The sequence below is a fragment of the Zea mays genome, unplaced genomic scaffold (assembly GCF_902167145.1).
Source record: "Zea mays cultivar B73 unplaced genomic scaffold, Zm-B73-REFERENCE-NAM-5.0 scaffold_173, whole genome shotgun sequence".
Taxonomy (NCBI): domain Eukaryota; kingdom Viridiplantae; phylum Streptophyta; class Magnoliopsida; order Poales; family Poaceae; genus Zea; species Zea mays.
Genome location: NW_023366790.1, coordinates 42,562 through 64,835, shown reverse-complemented (window position 1 = coordinate 64,835; position 22,274 = coordinate 42,562). Strand labels below are relative to the sequence as shown.

The window sequence follows — 22,274 nt, the reverse complement described above, 5'->3', positions numbered from 1 at the left end:
AAGAAAAGGCAAATCCCCAGAAATAAAGGATTTTTACTACGTTACCCTCAACTCAAAAAGTACTCCGGCAGCGTGAGTGAGTACAGGCTCATATTCCTATTTATTTTCTGACAAGGGAGGGATGCGTAGGATTTCTTACAAGAGAGATCGAAGATAGGGAGGTACTCAATATAATGTGTACTCTTTCAACTGAAGATGACGATTGAACTTTGGTACCGCAGCAAATGATCAAATGGACCGTGGGTACTAAACTAAACTAAGAGTAGTAACAACTATTCCTTCGCAACTTCGCCCTTCGCACTTACCTTTCGTCCGGTACGTTGTTCAAATGTTTTTCTGGGATTATGTTGGTGATCTTGAAGGGTTGTGGGAGTATGCATGGGGGCAGTCTGTTGGTGACAACCTGTTGAACTCAGTTTATGCTATGGGTAAGTGTGTGCAAGACTTTATGGCGGATGAGAAGATTCACAAGCCTACGCTGCTTGGGCCGCATTTTGCTTTGCTGGTAAGAAAATGCAGTAAGTTTGTTTTTTTCCGTCCTGTATTGTTGGTGGGTGATTACAGTATGGCTTTAACTACTAATGTTTGCAATCAAAAGGTTTGGCTGTATGAGCATACTCAAGTGGTAAGTCTACGACTTGGTTGGTATCTGTTTCCTCGATTTAGAAACAGGAAGCTTGAGAACCAGGAGTGAGTTCGTCCCAAGGGTGGGTTCGTGAGATGGATAATGATAGGTTTATCATGCAGCCTTTGTATACGCTGCTGACAGACAGACGAAGAAGCTTTTTTGATGTATAGCAACGTGCGTGAGCCGTGCTAAGCAATCATATTAATATCCTTCGCTACTTATTTTGGATGCTGGTGGCTTGGCTTATTAACTGCTCTAAACCTTGCAATGATCATGGAGGGCGCGTTTGCACTCGTATATTTTATCGGGTCTGGCACTCGTATATTTGCATATTCCCGTTCTCGTCCTATAGCCTATAGCGGATCACCTTACCTCAAATAAGAAAGAACTAACTGGCTAACCCTCGCACTCCAATAGCCTGCCTCCAAAGCAAGAAACCCATCTATAAGTCTATAAGAGAGCCCTGGCACTATAGACCCGCAAAAGGGTTGATCGATCAACATGCCAAGAAACTAGATCTGCTGTTCCACACTTTGTCTTTTATTTGACGTATTCGACCTGGCGCCCCAAACAGAAGGCAGATACTGGCAGATCTACTCCTTTCCTATACTATACTATACCGCCCCGATACCCAGTTTCCTTGGGTAAGAACAGAGATGAAGTCCGTCCCTTAGCCTAGTCTATATCCACTAATGTTGTTGTTTTATAGAGGAAGACTGTCTTCTCGGGGAAGACAGGCTTTCGAGGACAAAAGGAAAGATACATGAAAAAATCCCAACTTAAAGTAGTGGAATTGCCAAGCCTATCGGGTAAGCGAACTGTCTAAGACTGGCGAAGGGAAAGGACTGGTAGGAAACCCAAACTCGGATAGTTGGGGAAAGGAATGCAAGTATGCCAATGATAAAGAGTAACCATCACGCACTTTTCCAGTAGGAATACAGGCATTTCGACCTATCTTTTTTTACTTTGTTAGGGACTCATTCTTTCTAGCGTACAGTGGCACTTGTCACCAGCTCTGCAACTCGTACAGCTATTTCTTCCTCCTTTTAACCTACAACAGCGCTATACCTACTATTCTCTGGCCTTATCTTTCAAGAATGTGCTTGCGCCAGTTGATCTTTCGGGTATGAAGCCTAGACAAGTAGAAGGGGAGAGAGTAGCGAGTTGACGAGCGAGTGCTCTGCTCTATCATTTATTACAAGAAAAGTCAAGCTTGAAAACTGCTTCTTCTCAACCAGGATACGAGCCAATCCCTAGCCTAGAAGCGAGGAGAGAGGGTATTTCAAATTCACAAAGCCAAACTGACAAGCGAGAGCCGGTGAGTAAGGTGGAGGCAGAAAGGAAGTTGTATGAATCTCTTTTTCCCGGAAAAGTATACTTGTGAGGAAATCAAAACCAAGAGGGCGGCATCGCTTCGCGCCTTGTTTTTCTGGTAAGGAAAGTCCTATCCTAGCAATAAGTGATGAAAGTAGTACCCAAGCCATTCGTTGGTCTTTGACCCCTGTAATAATGGTTGTCCCGAGCTGTATGAAAAAAATCGCTATCCTTCCGCCAACCTAAATGAATGGAAAACTTACTATCTCTATCTATATCTCTTTATTCAAGTACCGATCTTATTTCCCGGCTCCAAAGAGCATATTTTAATATTCAAAATAGAAGAGAGAGAAAACAAAAAAAAACAGGAATTGCGCTATCGAGTTCACTGCTTTAGAGAGGGTGCGCAGGGTATCGTCCCTATCTCCTCGTGCCCTAGGCTTATGTATGTGAAAAAGCAAACAATGCAATTTTGTGGAAATTGGATTCTCATCCGTGAGGCCCCAAGTGCTACTTCTCAGGGTAAAGGCAAGACAGCTTGAAAGGTGGAAGCTCTCTATAGTGTCAGTGCGAGTGGAATAGGTTCGATCGATATTACTTCGGCGTCGGCGGGTACGGTAGTATTGTTTGATCCGTTGAGGAGGATTTTCTTTTCGCTAACTCAAAAGTCTTTTTCTTCTATCAAGCAATGTCTCAGTTCCTTTGATTGAACACGTGGATGGAGTAGTTCACTCTGGTTTGAGAAATAGTGTTAGGGCATTTAATTTAGTACCAGAACTTCAGAACTGGGGGAAGACCTTATATTAATATTAGTAGTAAGGACTATCAACGCGAGTACATGCACATTAATAACATAGGTTAACATTCAATTCAAGAAAGTGAGATGAGTTACTTTATGTTGGAAAGGAGTAAAAGTAAGAGAAACATGCATACATTAGTAAGAAAAAAAGGACATCGATATATGGGTAACATAGGCCTCCTCCCGTTCATTAGTCTTGGGTGGGATGCTAGTGGGGGCTGAGCATAAAGCCAGGCTCTTTGTCTTCACTTCCTATCCGTTTTATACTGTACGAGCCGAGCTTTACGTCCTACTAATTTAGTCTTTTCCGATCAGATGCTATTCCGACTTCCCATTTTTCTACTTTTCTGTTGCTATATGCGTAATTCAGGCTCTCTTTATGCCCATGCATGCATACACAAAGCAAAGATGACTTGAAGATGCCTTACCAAGAAACTGGAATCTCTAATCCCTCTTTGGAATACTCATACTTCCTTCTACAAGGAAGAAACTGAGCAGCAGAGATTTTGGCAATAGCAAATCAAATGTCATTTATCCTGCTAAGGTACTTTACTTTCCCTTGACTTTGATTGACTTTCCTTTCCAAAGCTATGATCAAGGAAGCAGGCCAGGAATGCTCTTATGAGAAATGGAGAAGCAGGAATGGTATTCCCAAGCAAAGATAGAAAGAAGCCTTGCCTTCCCTTAGACCTGGAGACATATCCACCAAGAAACCAGAGAAAGCTATGAATGAAACTTCACTTAACTTATAGTGCTTCGTACGCGTTCATTACATGAGATCTGTTTGCCTGTAGTGTAGTACATCCCTCCAGTATTCGAATGAGCTTGATTTCTCGAATTGGTACAATGCTCTTCTTGTCTCTTCTTCTAAAGAGTGAGAGTGCTGGAGTGGCGTGTCTCTCTAGTAAGGTACAACTATACCGGAGCTGATATCTCTTCCGCGGGTGATTCTCCGGTAGAGAAGGCAGTGCTTAATACCGGTAGTTCGACCTTTCCCAACGGATGCGATCCAGACCCTTTCTTGGAAAACCACGGCCTGTTGCTAAGAAGGAAAACGAGTCCTCTCCTGTTGCTCAAGCCCAAGAAGTATCTGACCCTTGGGAGGCAAAGCACTAGAGAACAGAGATCATAGGGGAGGAGCTATCCCCGAGCTCCGGACCAGAACCAGTTTCTCCAACCTGGCCTGCTTCCTTTCCTTTAGCCTTGCTTTTCTTCTGATTCAGTCCAAAGATAGAGACAAAAGAAAGGTAATTATTGAATCGGACTTGGCTTCTTTTTCGGCATGGGCAAAGGTTTGGCAATTCCACCATTAGCAAAGGTTTAATCGGTTGACGGTATCCTTGGGGAAAGGCACCTGCTTTTAGCAATGGTTGTTATTGGCAAAAGGAACACTTTACTCGGCTTGTAGAAAACTCTGGACTAGGCTGAAGCAATTAGTCTCCCGTGTCAACTACTCATTTCTGTTTATCGATTTTCTATGCTTTCGTTCCTCTCTTCCCCGAAGAAAGTATTCCTCGCCTCGCATAGAAGTCAGTGAATTGATGCTCCAATACGGATAGAAGTTAGTTCTTCCTCAGGTAAGAGATCTGAATCATGCCAAAATGATGGTGCAGTTCATTCCAATCCCAATGCGTCTGTTCGCCTAGCCTACTACCCCTAGCCTTTATCCTACTATCCTCGTAACTAACTGTAGTTCATCCATCGATATCCATTCCTCGGCATCCGTTAAAGGGTACCTTTATCCCGTTAAAAGGTTTCGGCTCGGCTTTAGGGTGGGTTTCTCTTTTAAACCAGCCTAATCGAATCCAGGAGTAAGGAATATACAATTGGATGCTTTCCCCCTCCATACCGGGTAATGATTGGTATGGCAAGGCTATCCCCATGATCAGTTATCCCAACCGAATCATCCCCTAGCGCGATTCCTATCCTAAGCATTCGTTCCTACGAGCCAGAGCAGCATCCTTTCCTTGAATTGACGTATATGAGCGTTGTTATCAGGTACGCCAATATGAGATTTTCCGGACTGACTCTTTCCTTTGTTCATAGATCGATCTAATTACGTATATACAGGCTCCGCACCTAGAGGCTCACCTTCTTTCGCCAATAATAACGCTAGAGAACGTAGTGAGCGCTAGAGTAGAGATATTCCTTTTCATCTGAGGTTTATTCCTTCCTATTCCTTTTACGAGCGCAATACTAATCGAATCCAGTCCCATGTCTCCGGTTCTGCTCCTATCCCTCTAACAAAGGCAAAGGGGCACGGTACCAATGCTAGGCTCTCCTTTTAACAAAGTTAGGATCATTCTCATATATGGGCAAAAGTAGTAAACCCGATTTCCCTTCGGAAAGTAGATGATGGATTTTAAAAAGTTGATCTCATATAGCGGGGAAATCAATGAATAGCATTTTCACTAAGCTTTGGAAAAGGAAGTGGGTCACCCATTGCAAAAAAGTTAGGAACACATATAGGCGAAAGTACTACTTTTTAATTCAACTATAACTGAGCGGAACCTTCCTTTTGGGGCAAGGCACGGCAACAACGGAAAGGTTAACCAGGATAAAACAAACCTAGTACTACGCCCTCCAAACAGATCGTATCCTCGGCTATTTCATTAGAAATATAAAAAGCATATTTCCCTGGCGTCAACCCCGGAGGGTGTAGAAACCATTTCTTTTCCTTTGCTACTAGATACGATGCTTTTCGTGTAGGCTACGCTTTTCGCAAGTATTGTTTATTTGTTCCGAATAGAGTATGCCTTGGTTTAAGAGAGGAGGCATCTGGATAGCTAGGGATATTGACACGGATAAGCTCTTAGGCAAAGCAAGGCATCTGCCAACTTGTATGCATCACCCTGTGCTTTTGCACATCAATGGAAAAGATAGGAACAGCGAATCCTTGTAGGAGACGGGTTGGTTTACCGGTGCAGTTCATATGCTTCCTTGCGCTAGAAACCAATACGCACGTACGAGGCCTACGATTCTCTAGTTGTATTGGCAAGGGAAAGAAGATGCTATGGGAATGTTTGGAATGAAATAGCTTAGGAAAGGCAGGATCTGCTGATGAAAGTGGGCCGGAGCCAGAACTAGGATAGGGATCAGATTGGGAGCAGGTTAGATGCAACCGCCGGGAGGACAATCCGACTTCGAAGTACGAGCAGGGATATTCGATAAAAGGAATTCCAATCGGAATAAAGGGTGAATTCGATTAGTTGAACAGGCAGCAGATGAAGTGATGGGAGCTAGCTCACTTCCTTCAATGAACGGATTTGCCTTGATTTGAGATTTCTAATTGAATCAAACTCTCGCCCTTTTGAGATTGAGTTACTTCCTTGCCTGGGCTAGTCGTAATCCCTTCTTCTGTACAAGATGGTTAGAGCTAACCCCAGTACTACTCCTTTGGCTGCAGAGTACCACCTCTTCCTCAACTGGATCTGGTATTCTTCCTCGAACCAGTGCTTCCTCGGAGGATGGTTCTACTTACTGTCCCCTCTACTTTAGGTTTGGAGTTCAGCTACACCTTTTGGCTTTGCATGAATGCCATTTTCCTCTGTGTCTCTTTCCTGCGGGTGCTTGGTCTTTTGCTAAACTTGTTATTTGGCTCTCTTCTTTGTCCCTAGTTCCTGTTTCATGCCGAGTTTCTATAACAGTACCTGCATCCTGCCTTTTAGCTTATCCGTGGACCAGTGCTCTTTCTTTCCGCTTTGAACGGACGCCTACAACTAGATAATTTGTCGGATGACAATACAATACTACAAGCAGGAGGGGACACAAATCCTTTAGATTTCGCTAGTGCAACGCTCGTATTGACCTTTAGCTCGTGGGAATCAATCGTAGTTTTGATTTCATATCCTACGTAGTATTTGCGTGGGCCTCGCTCGTATGCAAGGAATAGGTTTAGGAACAGGGCTAGCGAAGGAAGGGACCAAGGAAGGAATTCGTAGCCCAGAACCTTAAGCAGGAGCTCATAACTACTACGAATGGAAAGATTCCAGCTATTGAAGCTTAAAATAAAAGAACAGAAGAAAAAGATAGAGAGGTTCAAGTTGATGGAATCCAAATCTTATGCTGATTCCAGTGATGATGACATATTTGCACATATATCATATTCCACTTGATCGATATACCAATTCCTGAAAAAAGAAGAAGATAGTGTTGTGTTAACCAGTTGGAATGTCATGAAAGCACTTACTTCCGAGACAGCCTGTCCTCGGCTATTTCATTATCAAAAGGAAGTATTGGCAAGGCTGTAACATTACATGCAGGTCCTAGCCTACGTTCGTTGGTTCAGATCTACTCCTAGCAGTGAGAGCCGGATATGAATACTAATTTGTAGGCTACTTCGCAATGAACACCAGAGCTATATGTTTGTTTATTCACCTAGTTCCTATGTCCGCCTTTTCCGCGCCCGCTCTATCTCTAGATATATCTCTTTATAATCCATCTCAGATAAGTAATGGTAGTCTTGATCATCCCTATCATCTTCCTCTTCCCAGCCGTCTACGCGAAAACCAAAGAGAATCAGAGAGCCGAAGGACCTCAAACAAATAGCTGGTTGCGTTAAAGAGGCGTGGATACTTGCAGGAGATTGGAACACGTATGCCGATCCGACCGAGGCAGTCCAGGCAAATGCATGAAGTTGAAAAACAGGATCGACGAATGTAAGCTTCTCGACACACCACCCAGCCTATGAAATCCCTACCTACCATTCCAAGACCCAAGTCTGTAATTCCTACTGCCGTGCTCCATTCGGAAAACAGGCCTTAGAACGCTAGTTACTCGACTGTGCCTTCAAGGAAGGTCTGGAACCTGAGAGGTGAGTTCTGAGAAGCCAACCGCATTCATTGGTTTTGAAAAAGAAGAAAGAAAGTAAAAAAGGCTTAATTACTAAATATGGCTATCTTTAACTACACCACTTTTTCCAACGTTGCTTTCCCTAGGACTTCGTTATTCGCAATTAGGAAGGGTGTAGATGTACGCAGCTTCTCCTCATGTTGTTGGCCGGAGTAAGGAAGAAAGCGTAGTAGTACAATGCTGAACATTCCGGAGCAATGGAAGTTTATCTTGCCGCTGTGTAAAGTGTCGCATTCCCCTATTCTTCGTCCGATGCCGAAGCATCTCCCTCTTATTAGGGTAGGACCCCTGAAGAAATTTCCAGAGATATACGAGAAGGCGCGAAGCGTGGATGGAGTTTGCTTAGGGGAAAAGCAGTCCAACTATGGGCTCATACTAGTTTGGCATTAACATGCTTGGTATTGGCATCCCCCTGAAAGAAGGCTAGGCTTATTCACCTACCTCTTCTTGCTGGAACGTGAGCTATTGCTTTGGTCAACAACCAACGCTTGGAAAGTAATAGTTCTAAGAAAGAGCAAACTGCTAAGCCTGAGAAGAAGAATCATAAAAAATCATAGAATGCTAACAACCAGCTTCTTCCAGCTTTGTACATCATTTATTGTATCGTTTATGGGTGCTTGTACATCATAATATCCTCTTCATATCTTTCCTTTCTCGAGTGAGTGGTGGGATGGATGTCCTACCACGAACGGAAGCTGACAGAGCAATATCTATTCATATGCTTCGTAATCCTTGATTTCCCAAAGATAAGATTCCTTGCCAAGCCAAGACTCTTGAGTGGGATATTTCAACTACTTTAAAGCGAGGAGGTGAATGAGCAAGCAAAAGGTAGGCTAGGCGGTCTCGCCCATCCCATGATTGGTGGACTTCCTGCTATTTCAGAGTAAGCATCAGCATCTCTTCCATCTTGTTCTGGGCCAAGCAAACCAACTATTTAGTCCAGGCACTCGTATTGAAATGGAAAACATGCTTCTTTCTGCTATCGACCAATCCGGATCCGAGAATGATCTGCCCCATCGTTATTAGTAAATGTGGGGTGTAGTGCTGGAACCTTTAGTTCTGTGGGCGTACAAAGCATGTGGCTTGTTTGACTTGACCTATGGGATGGGGGTACCAATCTTCGTTGCATTCAGGATTGACCTGAGGAATGGGCCGGAGTATCAGAATAGATGTGCTTCGTGCGACTCGTTTCGACTAGCATGAAATCCGGAATAACAAGAAACCCTTGTGCAAGTCGATGATTGATTGCTTGAGAAACAGAAGTATGACATCTCTTTTTTCTCGTATTACAACAACTAGGCTATTCGGATTGCTTTGCATGCTATTCTTCGAGTCGAAGCTTGTCCCACCTAAGTGCCGTGCTTCATTCTCTGCGGCAAACCTCAAATCACTCAAATAAAAATCATAATAACCGAGGCCCGAGGCTAGTCTTCATTCTCGTATCCCGAGGCGGCTTTCTCTATCTTTAACCCGAGGCTAGTCTTCCTGGGGAGGAGTTTCTTGCCCGGTTCCTAGCTTTGGCTGGCAGGTTGAAAGTTGCGTATTCATTCAATAGAAGCAGATCCCTAATCTCGATTAGTAACCTTTGTAGGTCATTGTTCTGTCAGGGTTTCGAGGGATAGGGGCTGGCCGACCACCGGATCAAGAGAAGCATTAAGGAGAAGCAACTTAGATTGAAGCTTTTCAGGTCGATGACTTTATATCAAAATTTAATATAACTTTTTATGTTCGTCACATTAGTAGTGACTCACTCCCTTACCCAAGTAAAGTCATGAAATACTTCTCTTTACTAGATCCTGGATCCTGGCTACTCTACTTACTAGAGCTAGAGCTCTACTCACTTCAGTAAGAACCTTCCTTCCGGTTGTCACATTTCTAGCTAGTGATAAAGATCTCTTTCGAGTTCGGAGCAGGGAGGATAGCGAAGCGATTCATACATAGCCTTTCAAGGTAGTGGAACTGGCAAGTGTCTGGATTGGATGGACTTCCATGCTTTGGCGGAACACTTCACTTAATGAGTGATGCCCATTATACTACAAACCTTTTTGAGAGAGGACTTTGCCAACTAGGAAGTCTGCTATCCCAACCAATCGACCAGGATCGAGTGCACGAATCGCTTGACCTAGTATGATATAAAGTGCCTCCTTCGAGTGCATCTATAGAGCATCCTTTCTGCATCCTGCATCTGCTTCAGGAATGGATCAAACTAGGTTGTCGGCGGAAGTAGTGGTAGTGGCAAGGTATCCATGGTTTTCGGTGGAAGTAGAGTATCCACTTAATCGTCTCCTGTATCATTCCTTTAGCTTGCGGAGGCCAGGTTGTAAAAACCAATTAATTGCTTTAGCAAAGAGTCTGGCTCGACTTCTTACCTTGAAATCTGGAAACTTCCATCTAGATCGTCGTGGCAACTCCACTTCCCCACTCTTTCCGCTTTGAAGCGTTTCTCTTAAAGACAAATGGGTTCTCTTTCTGTCTTCGTATCCAGAAGCTAGAGATAGGTTCGGTAGTAGGGCATGGTTAAGTCCGTGTCAGAATGAAGTCAGGGTTTCCGGGTGCCTTGTTGGAATCTTACTCGTAAAAACGAGTGCCTTGTTGGAATCTTGCTCGTCAAACTAGTAATATATCGTATTTAAACGTATGCGAGGATTGCTTTCTTCTTTCGTTCTCAAACTGATCGAATCAATGGCCAGGATAGGAATGTTCCCTGAGAAGAGGGCAGGGCAGAGAAGAAGGCCGAGTAGAAATACCTCCGATCTCGATTCCTTTCATGTTTTGGTGCCGCTAGCCATCATTCCTCGTTTCTCGAGAATCTCCGTTGATGTCGTTTCCAGAGAATGGCTTAAGTGTTGAACTTCTAAAAACCATGGCCTTATCCAAATAAACTGGTGAAAGCACCATCCTTATCTAGAGAAAATAAGTGACTTGATTGACCCGTTTCCTTTCTGGGTCTGGTGATGGTTTAGCTTCCGGTGTCCCAGGATGTGGTAGTATTTATTGGTCCCCAACCAACCATGCCTTGCGCCTAACTTGACTCTGCAGCCCTTGCTTCAAAGTAGCCAGCCGACGAAACCAATGTTAGAGCCTGTAACTTAGGACAGAACAGCCTTGCCTTTCTTAAACAAAAGAGGGAACTGCCTTTCCTTTCTCAAACAAACCTGTACTGGGTGAATGAAAAAAAGGAAATAGCTGGTTACTTTTGAGAGTACAGCTGCCGAAACAGCTTCTTCCTGTAGGCGTTAGCCGATTTAGTATCAGAGGAGTACCTGTGAAGTAAAACTTTTGTCTGTAGCTCAACAAGTTCCGTTTTCTTGTAATAATAGAAGTTCAGTGCGGAACAAGATAAGTTTTTCCTTTACAATGTTTTTTATTACCATACTACAGTACAACAGTAAGTTCTTTCTTCTGACCAGAGCCAGCGCTTTAACTAGTTCTACTCTCCCAGCCAGCTATCCTTCTTCAAACTAGAGAGAGAGCTATCCATATTCCTATTCCTGTGACCTATCCTTATATCTCGAGCACTACTTCTATCACCGATTTCTTACTTCTCTCCCAACTTTGCCTAACAACCCGAATCTCTTTCCTGTAGCTAGTCGCTGATAGTCAGTCTATCTCCTTTCCTTGCAAACTCTCTAAGCTTTAGGTAGTTCGCCGTGCGATGGGCCTGAGGATCTATTCCAAAGGGTGATGGGTCGTGGGTACGACTCTTCAGAAGGCGCTTTTGCCAACCACCGAGCACCAACAAATGAAGAGAGTTACCACAAGTATGAGACCACTGAAACTACTTCGCCTGCTTTGAATCAGAGCAAACTGCTTTTAAGTATAAGACCACCAATCTAGTACGCAACCATTGCCTATTATGCCATCCATATTGTTGACTTTCACAGACCCACTATGACTGCCTACGCCCATATAGATAGAGAAAAGTTCACCTAAGGATAATAAAACGTTTGAGGAAGGTTACCGCTTACGATATACCTATATATAGATAGTGTAGTGTTGTAGTGTGTTAAGTAGATCGGTCCCATATAAAGTTGCAATGTATCTGCAATGAGTTCATCTACTCCGGGGTGTTCTCCGCACTTCTCAAGAAAGAAATAGTTGGAAATTCCCCGGATCGTCTGCGCTTGGCTTGGTATTCTTATACTGAATCGCTGTTGGATAAAAGAAAGCATAAAGTTTTTAAGCCTGCGTTCTCGTTGGCGAAACCACTAGGAGGCAACCATGAAAGCGGTTTCTATGTTTCGATCGAACCAACACAGCTTTACGCTTCTTTCCAACTCTACCCACGCTTCGGGTTCGCACTTACTTTACGCCTTACCGAACTTGGGCTTAGTTCAGCCAGCTTCGTAACATGCCTGCTCAAAGTGAGTAGTTGGAAGTTCCTGTAAGCATCTTCCCATGAATTGACGTATATAAGCGTAGTTATCAGGTACGCCGTGAGCTGGATTCTATCCCCGAGGATAGAGATTGATGGGTAATAGTTTTGATAGAAAACTCGTATGTTAAGTTCTCTAGTTGATGTGATGCGGCTCGATTCATCATTGCTCTCACATCAATGTTTTCGGTTCCCTTTTTACTCTCCCATTTTCATAGAGAAAGATGTTCTGATTCAGTTCTCTCTGAAAAGGAGGGGCCCTTAGGGACACAGTAGTACCATTTCCATTGTGCGAAAGGTCGTGTCCTGGTAGCCTCTCTGCTGTAGACGGTCTCATTGGTAAATTCTTCCATTTCTGAAATTGTCAAATCGAGATTGTGTGGGTGTTCAGTCTACTCTACCGCTCATGAAAAGATTTCGTTGGGTAGAACCAAGTCTCTTTTGGGAGCAGATTGTATTTGATTTTATATAGTTACTCCATGATGATGATGACTAGATGGAGTTCCACTGATATGAAGAGAAGAAATAGAATATTGGCTAATATGGTGCCAATTCGTAATTTAAGTTTACCTGATTATTATGAATATGAAGAAGAATACCCTCCAGTTTCAAGAGAGGCAACCAGAGGGGTCTGTATACTCCTACGAATAGACAGATATTTATCTTCAATTGGAAGGAGCATTCAAGACCGTGAGGTTCTACGCGATTTCCGCCAACGGTTACTCTTTCCCCAACGCGAGGCTGGGCACAGCTTTTCCGAAATATATGATGATATACGAGCGCATGGGGTAGAAGCAAGTCGATTGGGTCAGCCTCTAAGAGATCTGTACGATGAGATGGAAAGGAACGGCGAGATAGTAAATAACGGCTCAATCATTATCCCTGGAGGCGGCGGACCAGTAACAGAAAGCCCATTGGATCAATTTGGAATTCACCCAATTCTGGATCTGAATATTGGCAAGTACTATGTCTCATTCACAAATCTATCCTTGTCTATGCTACTCACTCTCGGTTTGGTCCTACTTCTGGTTTTTGTTGTTACGAAAAAAGGAGGGGGAAAGTCAGTGCCAAATGCATTTCAATCCTTGGTGGAGCTTATTTATGATTTCGTGCCGAACCTGGTAAACGAACAAATAGGTGGTCTTTCCGGAAATGTGAAACACAAGTTTTTCCCTTGCATCTCGGTCACTTTTACTTTTTCGTTATTTCGTAATCCCCAGGGTATGATACCCTTTAGCTTCACAGTGACAAGTCATTTTCTCATTACTTTGGCTCTTTCATTTTCCATTTTTATAGGCATTACGATCGTTGGATTTCAAAGACATGGGCTTCATTTTTTTAGCTTCTTATTACCAGCGGGAGTCCCACTGCCATTAGCACCTTTTTTAGTACTCCTTGAGCTAATCTCTCATTGTTTTCGTGCATTAAGCTCAGGAATACGTTTATTTGCTAATATGATGGCCGGTCATAGTTCAGTAAAGATTTTAAGTGGGTTTGCTTGGACTATGCTATTTCTGAATAATATTTTCTATTTCTTAGGAGATCTTGGTCCCTTATTTATAGTTCTAGCATTAACCGGTCTGGAATTAGGTGTAGCTATATCACAAGCTCATGTTTCTACGATCTCAATTTGTATTTACTTGAATGATGCTACAAATCTCCATCAAAATGAGTCATTTCATAATTGCATAAAAACGAGGAGCCAATCATAGAACTACATATGGTCTGATACTACTAACTTCCTTGAAAAGTGGAAGAGTAGTTATGTAGGCAGTTGCCGTTCCAGAAATGTAGCGGTTGCTCGACCAAAGCCGGTCATCAAAGAGTCAGTAAGTAGTAATTCTATCAATTACCAATTCGTGGAATTCTCATGTTCCAATCAATAAGTGTGTCTACTTAAAAGTAAGTTCAACTTGCTTGTGTTAAGCTTTGCTCGAACTTGATTACTTCCTCGCTCTCCTTCACTCGGTCAAGGGATTCACCTTTACCTCGTTCTGGTCTTCCAGCTTGAAAGACAAGGTCCTTATTCAAAACTGGCTCCTTCGAGTTAGTCTTTATTGTTTCATAGAAAGGCTTCCTTCTACGACTGGAGTGAAATCCTCTATGCTGACATAAGCGGAGAGGCAAGCAACAACCATTATATTGAACCTGCCCTGAAGGCTTTGTTTGCCTAAGTGCATAAGTCAAAGAAGGGTTTTCTTGCCGAAAGCAGTGTTCAGACCTCAATCTGTAGCGGCGCACTTCCCTCTTATGATTGCTTTTCAAGGACATCCGGATAAGGGGACTGAGAGAGTAGATATGGGACTTTTCCTCATAAAAGCCTATATAGGTGGGTGGTATGATAGTAAGTCTTTTCCTACTGATGTGTTCAGTCGATGGCTTGATTCTCCTCCGGGCGTGAATTGGAAGGGCCAAGGGTTTACAATGAAACAAATTGCGTATAATTTGCACGGCGATACGAACAGTATAGAATTTCTGCACTCCTTATATGCAGACTTAGTTAGTCAAGGGAAGGGGTGCATAGCCAATACTTCCTTCTCAGAAGTGGCTACGAACCACGGTGTCGGGGGTTCGAATCCACTTCTGAGCGGGCTGGCGGCTCCACCGGGAGCGAGCCTACTGAAGGAAAGTTTTATTGTTGAACTTCTATTTTTATCCAATATTTATCTTTTGTTTGGAAAAACCAAACCCACATATTGATCTTTAAGTCTCCCTTTCTCTTTTGGGAGCAGATCTTTCAAAGATGGGAAATTCCAATGATTCTTTCCGTTTTGTCGAGCCCTGCTTTGGTCTCTGGTTTGATGGTTGTACGTGCTAAAAATCCGGTACATTCCGTTTTGTTTCCCATCCTAGTCTTTTGCGACACTTCTGGTTTACTTATTTTGTTAGGTCTCGACTTCTCCGCTATGATCTTCCCAGTAGTTCATATAGGAGCTATTGCCGTTTCATTCCTATTCGTGGTTATGATGTTCAATATTCAAATAGCGGAGATTCACGAAGAAGTATTGCGCTATTTACCAGTGAGTGGTATTATTGGACTGATCTTTTGGTGGGAAATGTTCTTCATTTTAGATAATGAAACCATTCCATTACTACCAACCCACAGAAATACGACCTCTCTGAAATATACGGTTTATGCCGGAAAGGTACGAAGTTGGACTAATTTGGAAACATTGGGCAATTTACTTTATACCTACTATTCCGTCTGGTTTTTGGTTTCTAGTCTGATTTTATTAGTAGCTATGATTGGGGCTATAGTACTTACTATGCATAGGACTACAAAGGTGAAAAGACAGGATGTATTCCGACGAAATGCCTTGGATTCTAGGAGGACTACTATTCATATTCAGAACAGAAGGTTCTTCTCCCACAAAGGGGATGACGCACCTGTCCCCCCCGCTGATCCGGAATCCATTTAATCTGATTTGGCAGAGAGAATAGAAAGGATTTATAGGCGGGCCGGGGAGGAGCAATCTTTAGTAGAAGCCGGGACTACGCCAAGGGAACTTGTAGATAACGTCCTGCCAGAGGGGGCGGAGCTACCGCTTCTACAAGAAACCTGGGTTCAGTTTGTACGGGACGAGTCACACAGCGAGTTTTGGGTAGAGATCGATTCGATAATCTGCTAAGGAAATATGGGCACGCGGCGCGCGGTGAGCCCGACACCCCCGATCCCGATGCTCGAGCCTGATGCCCCTCAATCAGGAGGAGGCGACTCAGCGGGGAGCACGGGGGAAGAAAATTGTCCGGGGGCGGGGAAGGAAAGTAGGAACCTCCGAAGGCCCGCCCGAGTCAAGGAAGCGCAAAAGTTATTCTGATTCTGATTCCGGGGGGGATGATGGGAGTGACCCTGCTCCGGATCCTTCTCCTTTCTTTTGATTTTGACTAAAATGAGAGGTGGAGAAATTGAGTTCTTTTGAGCAGCGTTGTCTGTAGTAGAGTAGCTTTTTTTTTTTTCTTTTACAGAAAGAAGGCGAGGCCCACCTGCCTTCTCTAGGTACTTTACTTGGAAAGGTGTCACCGCCTTCCTTCTTCTCTAGGTACTTTACTTGGAAAGGTAGGTGCGGGAAAGAAGAGCGGGTATGTGGGCTTCTTTCAATCGAAACTTTTTTGAAGCCGTCAAACTTTATCGTTTCATTATAGATGGATCTAAAACATTGCGTTGCAGAGTGGAGGCGTGAAGAAGGTTAAGAGAAGCAAGCCAAAGGAAAGAAAAAGCAACTTGATACAATATTGAAGATAAACACTCAGGAAAGCACTGGGTCAACTGACTCCACTAGCCAGCTTCTGCTTCAGAACTTACTTCAAAGAGGCTGACTTAGCACTTAGCATAATGCTTTTGTTCCGGTGCATAAAAGTAAGTGAGCAGGTGGGTGAGTCCAAAGGTTTTTCCGAAGCGCGAAGGACTTGCAGTTCTAAAATAGGAAGGGCTCTGTACTCAAATCAAAGCAAAGTAGTAGTTTCATAGGTCGTTGTGCTAGAGCTAAGATTTATATGAAAGTGTGAGGGGAAGCCATTTCCAGCTTCTACTTTCTGCGAACCGGGCTCATTACCGGCCTACAGTAGCATTCTACTGTGAGCTTTCTCACTGCGGATCGCCTTGATTCACTGATCGTTGACAGCTACTCAGGAGAGGTTATCCTTTGCCAGACTTTGTGTTGAGATGAGTTCTCCGCTTCCCGAAAAGATGATTTTTGTCAATCAGCGTAGAGTGGTGGATTATAAAGTGGTACAGTCCGAATGGGTTGGTTCAAGCTAGCTGTTCTTACTGAACAGGTGTTTTAGCATTCTTTTCGAATTCGAAGTTGCGGGGTGCTTTGGCTTTTCAAAGTTCTCAAAGAGAATAAAGTAAAGGCGCTACGCGTGGATCGAATTAAAGTAACGTAAGGTTTCGTAAGAAACAATTGAATAAGCGTATCAAAGAGAATGAGGTCTAGCACTCCGAAATACCATTGAGAAAGAGCAATAGAACAAGGTTAGAATAAGATCTCCAAAATGGTTGATGACTCCCACAACTTGTCAGGCTGCATTCCCGTGAAATTGTTTTGGGACAATTCCAGTTTTACTATCTATGCGGTAGCTCAGCCAAGTAATCTGGTATCTCACCATTAAGACGGTTACCTAGCAAGTTCAGCTCTGTGAGGTTCTTGCATCCTTTAAATGAATGTCTCTAGAATACTCCCAGTCAGATTGTTATTGTGCAATATGAGTGACTGCAGAGAGTTGGCTTGACATATCTCGGCTGGGATAGAATAGAACCTGAGAGCTGGTTGGTTTCTGCAGAGAAACTAACAAGATGCTGCAATGGCAGCGCTGGCAGAGGCCCACGGAACATGTTTTCTGCAAGAGATATGGATCGAACACTCGCCCTGTTCCGTATCCAATCTGGAATATGACCCGTAAGTTTGTTCCCTTCAACGAAAATTGTGGCAATAGCTTCTAAATCTGCAAGTTCTTCAGGGATAGAGCCTGTGAAGGCATTGAAGGGACGGACAGATTTTTGAGCGTAAGCTTCTTGCAGTTACTAAGCTCTTTTGGTATGCTCCCACTGAGCCCAGCACCTTTGCAAACAGCCGAGTTAGATTGCCCAGCTCACCGACAGATGTTGGCAGTTCAGCATTGAAGTAGTTCTCTGATATATAAAGTTCCTTCTTTTGAGACCACCAATTGACCAAGGGATGGTGCCTGTGAACTTGCATCCGGGGAGTTGAAGAACTTTTAGCAGCTTCAGGTTACCAATCTCTTCTGGAATGCTTCCACTAAGACCATTCTGTCTCTAAATTAGCAATTCCTTATTTTCCAGTTGACCAATCTCCCTAGGTATTGGCCCCACCAAACTGTTTGATGAGAGATCAAGTGTCAACTGGTTCACCAACGCAGTTATTCCCGGGAATATTTATCCCGTGAGGTTATTCTGGCTTGCATCAAGGTGCTAGAGCCGAGACTGGTTACCAAAAGCAGCTGGTATCGACCCGTTGAATGTGTTCATGTGAAGGTCCAGGATATCCTCGAGGATGAAGGCCAGATCACGCCCAATTCGATCCTTGAAAGACCCATTGCACTACAGCGGCAGCTCGGGCTCGAGCAACGGCGGGAGATAAGTCTTCTCTTCATTCAGCATTCAGTCTATCTTCGGAAAGCAGCAATAATTGATGCACGCAGACGATGGTTAAATGCTTTCTTGATTTACTACTAATAGGTGGTGTCTAGACGCTAGGAAAAAGTGAGGATTATAGCTTCTGCCCCATAGACCATTCGGAAAGGAGTCTGTCCCTTCGGTCTTATATGTTAGTATAGGTTGGTTCTTCCGAATGCACATAAGACCACTGGTCACCCTCAATCCTTAGCATTGAACTTGACTGATTTGGCTAAGATCTGGGGAACTAGAGCAGTCCCCAGAGGGCACTACACAAGGCAGGAGAGGCAATAGCGAAGCGAAGCCCTAGTTCAATCGAGGATGGATTCATTGAGTGGGCGAGGAAGATGATTGGTATGGGAAGATCGGTCTTTCACTAATGGAGCATCTCCACCCTAGCCTTGAAGTTGAACATCCGGGGATATCTAAATATTGAACCAGTGATTAAAAAGAATGGCAAGACTGCGGTTGAAGTCCCAGCTGGAAATCCAAATTGCTCGAACACAAAAAATCTAGACAAAGGAAAGAAACCTGGTTTGCATATTTTCGTATATGCCCAACTAATCTATCGCATAGGAAGATCGCCCCTGTAAGTTTATTTCACACATTATGTTACTTTGTTTATGGTGTGGAAATAAATATCAATATTCTAACTTGCCGCTTTCTATGGATGCATCCTCTACTCTAGTGCTTACCTGTCCTACTTTCTTTAATTCATTCCTATTTCCTCTCCTGTACTTATATTTATCTTGCCTGCGGCAGTTTTGTAATCAATTTCTACTAGGGATAGGGAGCGTGAACTTTCTCTCATCCAGTGAATGAGTTACCTGAAGATCGATGGCATATAAAACGCCCTAATTCAATATAAAATCTGTTATTTCACTTTCAAAATGCCCCGTTCGCACTTGCTTGAGTGAGGCGCAAGCCGTTTTCTTGCTAGGCAAGATAGGTCAACGGATAGCTTGTTGGTTGATACGGGACCCCTTCTCAACTTCATGTGTTTTGTAACTGCCATAAAGCAAGGCCATAGTCCAACATTCCATCCTTTTCCACCGCTGTATTGGCTTCTGCTTCTCTTCCTTTTGCCGAGGAAGATCTGCTTCTCTTGCATCCTCCAGTCTTAAATTCCTATCCGTACTAGACTAGACCTTCCCTTAGCCATCAACCTACCGAACCCAGGAATGAGATCCACAAGGAAAGAGATTGGCAGAAATCCAGAAAGAATGATGCACAAGAAATGGTTAGAACCTCGAGAATAGATGCGAATAGCAGCTCAGATCAGATCCGAGATGGAGCAGCAATAAAGCAAAGAGGAGCAGAAAGGTTCGAATCGAATCGCAAGCAGCTGACTAGAGAGAGATGAGTTGAGAAATAAAGACTATCCAAATATTGGATAAGTTGTTTCGTAATTCATCTTTGTCATTGACTTCGGCCTCTCATTTATCCTTATTTGGTAGCTGAGAAGTGAAGCACAACAAAGTTTTAATAGATCTCTTCCTGTCATTCAATAACCATCCTTTATTTTTGCAGTATAGAGAAGTGATTAGCCGGTGCCCAGGATAAGGTAGTGGAACTGGTGCGTATCAGGTTTGGCATTAGCTCTTTTGAATAATAGAGCTGAGCAGCTAAGAACAGATAGCAATCTGGAACAGCTCTGAAATGCAAATAAAATGATGATTGGTCCTAGCTTATGGGTTGCGATAAGACAGTTTCGAAGGTTCTAGCCATCTCAAGGAAGTATATAAGTAGCTATCGGCACCTTTTGAAGAAGGAGGCTCGGTAGCAGAGATGTTGAGTAAAGTCTAGATGACACGAACCCTAGCAGATCTGCTATAGCAAAGTGGTAAGTTACCAGCGGTGTCGATAGAATAGAAGAGAAGCATCAGAGCGAGCGTTATAGATCAGTCAGCATTAGCGACATCAATTCTGCTACAGTTTTGTTAAAGAAAGGTGAATACATTCTAAAAAGTCTAAAACTCATCTTATTTCTTAAAGAGCATATAACAACAAACGATTTCACTTACAAGGGGGTGCAGCTGCAGGAACTGGGTGCTGTGCCGCCCGCTGCCTACTTAATGTTTCGCTTGCCTTCTACACTTCTGCAATGGGAGTCACCACATGAGATGCTATTTTTCACCTTTCGCTATTATTCGCTCTTGCGTGTCTTTGGAGCCCGATCTTTCCCTTGCTTACGCCCCTAGAAACTCCGTGAAAAAACCACCTCGTTTTTCCATAAATAAAGGATTCCTAATAAAGTTTTTACATATCATATCCCAGCGGTATTTTTTTAATAATTTTTGCATAAATAAAGTATAATTTCCACAAAATAACACTTTTAGGCGCCCACTTGAAATTCAACTTAACGTTGGACGTTGACCAGGCCCTCTCTATTGCCAGAATTGGGGACTGGCTCTTCTCCACAACTAGAAAACACAGAACTGCCAGAGGTTTGGTCATAACCAGCACGCACCCTCGCCAATTTCGTTCTAAGCTCAATCCAAGATTGTGATCGGGTTGCCTTTCGATATAACTTGGTTCAAGCTTGGATCCAGTGGATAGATACTTTAAACGATGGTAGGAACGGGAGCTACCCTGGATCACTTGAGGAAGTAAGAACGCAAGTCTCTCAGTTGAAATTAGATCGTTCCAGGATAATAGCTGAAGCGGCTGAGAACTCCCAAAGAGAAGAGAACCAGCTTAAGGAGCAGGTATCCGGAGTATCAGCAAGCTATAAATAGCTTTAGGATTGTATGAATAGAGTTGAGGATCAAGTATCCCTCATATTTAGATCCCCCGTTGGGAAAAGCCCCTTTTTTAAATCCTTTCACGCTTTCCCTTTGCCGAAGGCCGGCCTCTTTAGTTCCTACGTTTTCGGAAAAGAAGGTGAGACGCTAGCTAGCAACGGGAAAAAACGAGTAGTTAAAGATGTGAATGTAAGACTACTCGAAAGTACTTCCATTTTTATTATATTATATAGTTTCTAATAGAGAGTACAGTTGTATCTATGTGCGAAACGACGAAAGAAAGATGGAAGGCCCAAAGAGCTCTACAGTAGTGCCCCGGAATGGGGTCGTAGAGCCGGTAACCCACTCTGTTTAGTATTTTGATTTCGTTCAAGGTGTTGCTCTGTCAAATAGAGATTGTGTGGGTGTTCAGTCTACCACTCATGTTCACGTTCTACAAATCTAAGGGAGTGCTCCTAGACTGGACGACTTCCCGTAAATAACCTAGTTCATGTTCCTTTGAAAGAAATAAAATGAAAGCTTTTGAAGCGAAGATGTCAACGCGGTGCTAGGTTTGCGCCGGCCACGATTATTTATAAGTATATTGGAAAGAAGAGTGACTAGGCTACGGTCTAACTTTTTCTTCCTAGCGGAGTTCAATACGAAAATAAAGGCGCTCCGCGTTGGGAATGGCGTACGTAGTACGGGTGGTATTTCCGGTATAACTGATCAGGGTTGTTCTGAAAGCAAGTCAATTGGTGCTTTGGAAAGTGAGTGCCAGAGGCTAGTCACTGCTTGGTTTACAGAAGGGAAGGAAGAAAGAGATACCGAAGCAGATTCAGTATAGAAAAGAAGAAATTGATACCATTCATTCCAGCTTATTTGATACCCACTTAAAGTTTCTATCAAACCATGTCTTTTTCTTCGAACGTCAATCTCGTAGGAATTTAGATTGGAAGTGTGGTATTGAAGGGCGAAGCCTTTACTCTTTTACTTGTTTCTTTGAATATAATATAACATAGTATTGACTACGCACTTCGAAAGATAATGGTGTATTCCGAGGATCAGTCCGTTTTTTATTGAATTCGCAAATTGATAGATCTGGATGATTAAAAGAATGATTCTTCCCTGGGTATTTCCCCGCTACCATTATGGAAATTGGAGCTTTTCAATTCCATTTTGGAGATGCTCGTAACGATTTTTTTCTTTTGGGTGGGCAAGAAAAGGATTTGACTCTTGAAGATATCAACTCATACGCCTGCTCCATACATTAAAAAACATTTTGGGTACTTTCTATTAGAATGGATAAATAGAAATGGGTACATTCCTCTTTCTCTTTCCTGGCCAAACTACCAAAAAAAAAGAAGAGAGAGAGCTGTAAGAGCGGTAAAAGCAAGCTCGGTGGCCCGGTTCACTACAGGTTGATGTATCCTTTTGAAAGAAAAGTC

The 22,274-nt window shown here is 43.3% G+C and overlaps 2 protein-coding genes across 2 annotated transcripts; both read left to right on the top strand.

Annotated features, from left to right (window-relative positions):
• Positions 1–250: 250 nt before the first annotated feature.
• On the top strand, positions 251–22,178 carry LOC118473884 (ATP synthase subunit a-like). Its single transcript, XM_035963653.1, has one exon. The coding sequence runs from the start codon at positions 12,447–12,449 to the stop codon at positions 13,677–13,679; it is 1,233 nt and encodes a 410-aa protein (XP_035819546.1). The 5' UTR covers positions 251–12,446; the 3' UTR covers positions 13,680–22,178.
• LOC118473885 (NADH-ubiquinone oxidoreductase chain 6) lies at positions 14,696–22,188 on the top strand. Its single transcript, XM_035963654.1, has one exon. The coding sequence runs from the start codon at positions 14,724–14,726 to the stop codon at positions 15,384–15,386; it is 663 nt and encodes a 220-aa protein (XP_035819547.1). The 5' UTR covers positions 14,696–14,723; the 3' UTR covers positions 15,387–22,188.
• Positions 22,189–22,274: the final 86 nt, after the last annotated feature.